This window comes from Penaeus monodon, chromosome 34 (assembly GCF_015228065.2).
Source record: "Penaeus monodon isolate SGIC_2016 chromosome 34, NSTDA_Pmon_1, whole genome shotgun sequence".
NCBI classification, from domain to species: domain Eukaryota; kingdom Metazoa; phylum Arthropoda; class Malacostraca; order Decapoda; family Penaeidae; genus Penaeus; species Penaeus monodon.
In genome coordinates this window covers 12,378,707-12,379,022 of record NC_051419.1, presented here as the reverse complement: position 1 = coordinate 12,379,022, position 316 = coordinate 12,378,707, and the positions used below count along the sequence as shown (strand labels likewise).

Below are 316 nucleotides of genomic sequence, written 5' to 3'. Positions count from 1 at the left end.
GTGAAACTTTGAAATCCAACTATTTAATGAGCAGCAGAGCATCTAATCGCATCTAACTACTTTCTTCATCATTTCAGGTATTGGATGAGATAGAAGAGAATGGTATCCACATTTATCCACTCCCAGACTGTGACACAGATGAGGAGGAGGATTATAAGGAGCAGGTGAGGATAAGTATAAGGATTTAGGATAACTCTTGTCAGGTTTGCCTTATCATATTTTAACACAGCATGAGGAAAGCTTTAGTCTTAACCCCTTGGATCCGGCTGACTATCATGTCATGAAAAAATCCATGTCAAAGGATGGGTGACATGAA

General features: G+C 39.2%; 1 protein-coding gene across 1 annotated transcript in view; it reads left to right on the top strand.

Moving 5' to 3' along the window:
* The window catches only part of LOC119594593 (septin-2B-like), a gene marked incomplete at its 5' end in the record, with an annotated part of 24,353 nt that overhangs the window by 22,068 nt on the left and 1,969 nt on the right, over positions 1-316 (top strand). Inside the window, 1 exon segment of the mRNA XM_037943634.1 lies at positions 78-164. Coding sequence (XP_037799562.1) covers positions 78-164 — 87 coding nt within the window.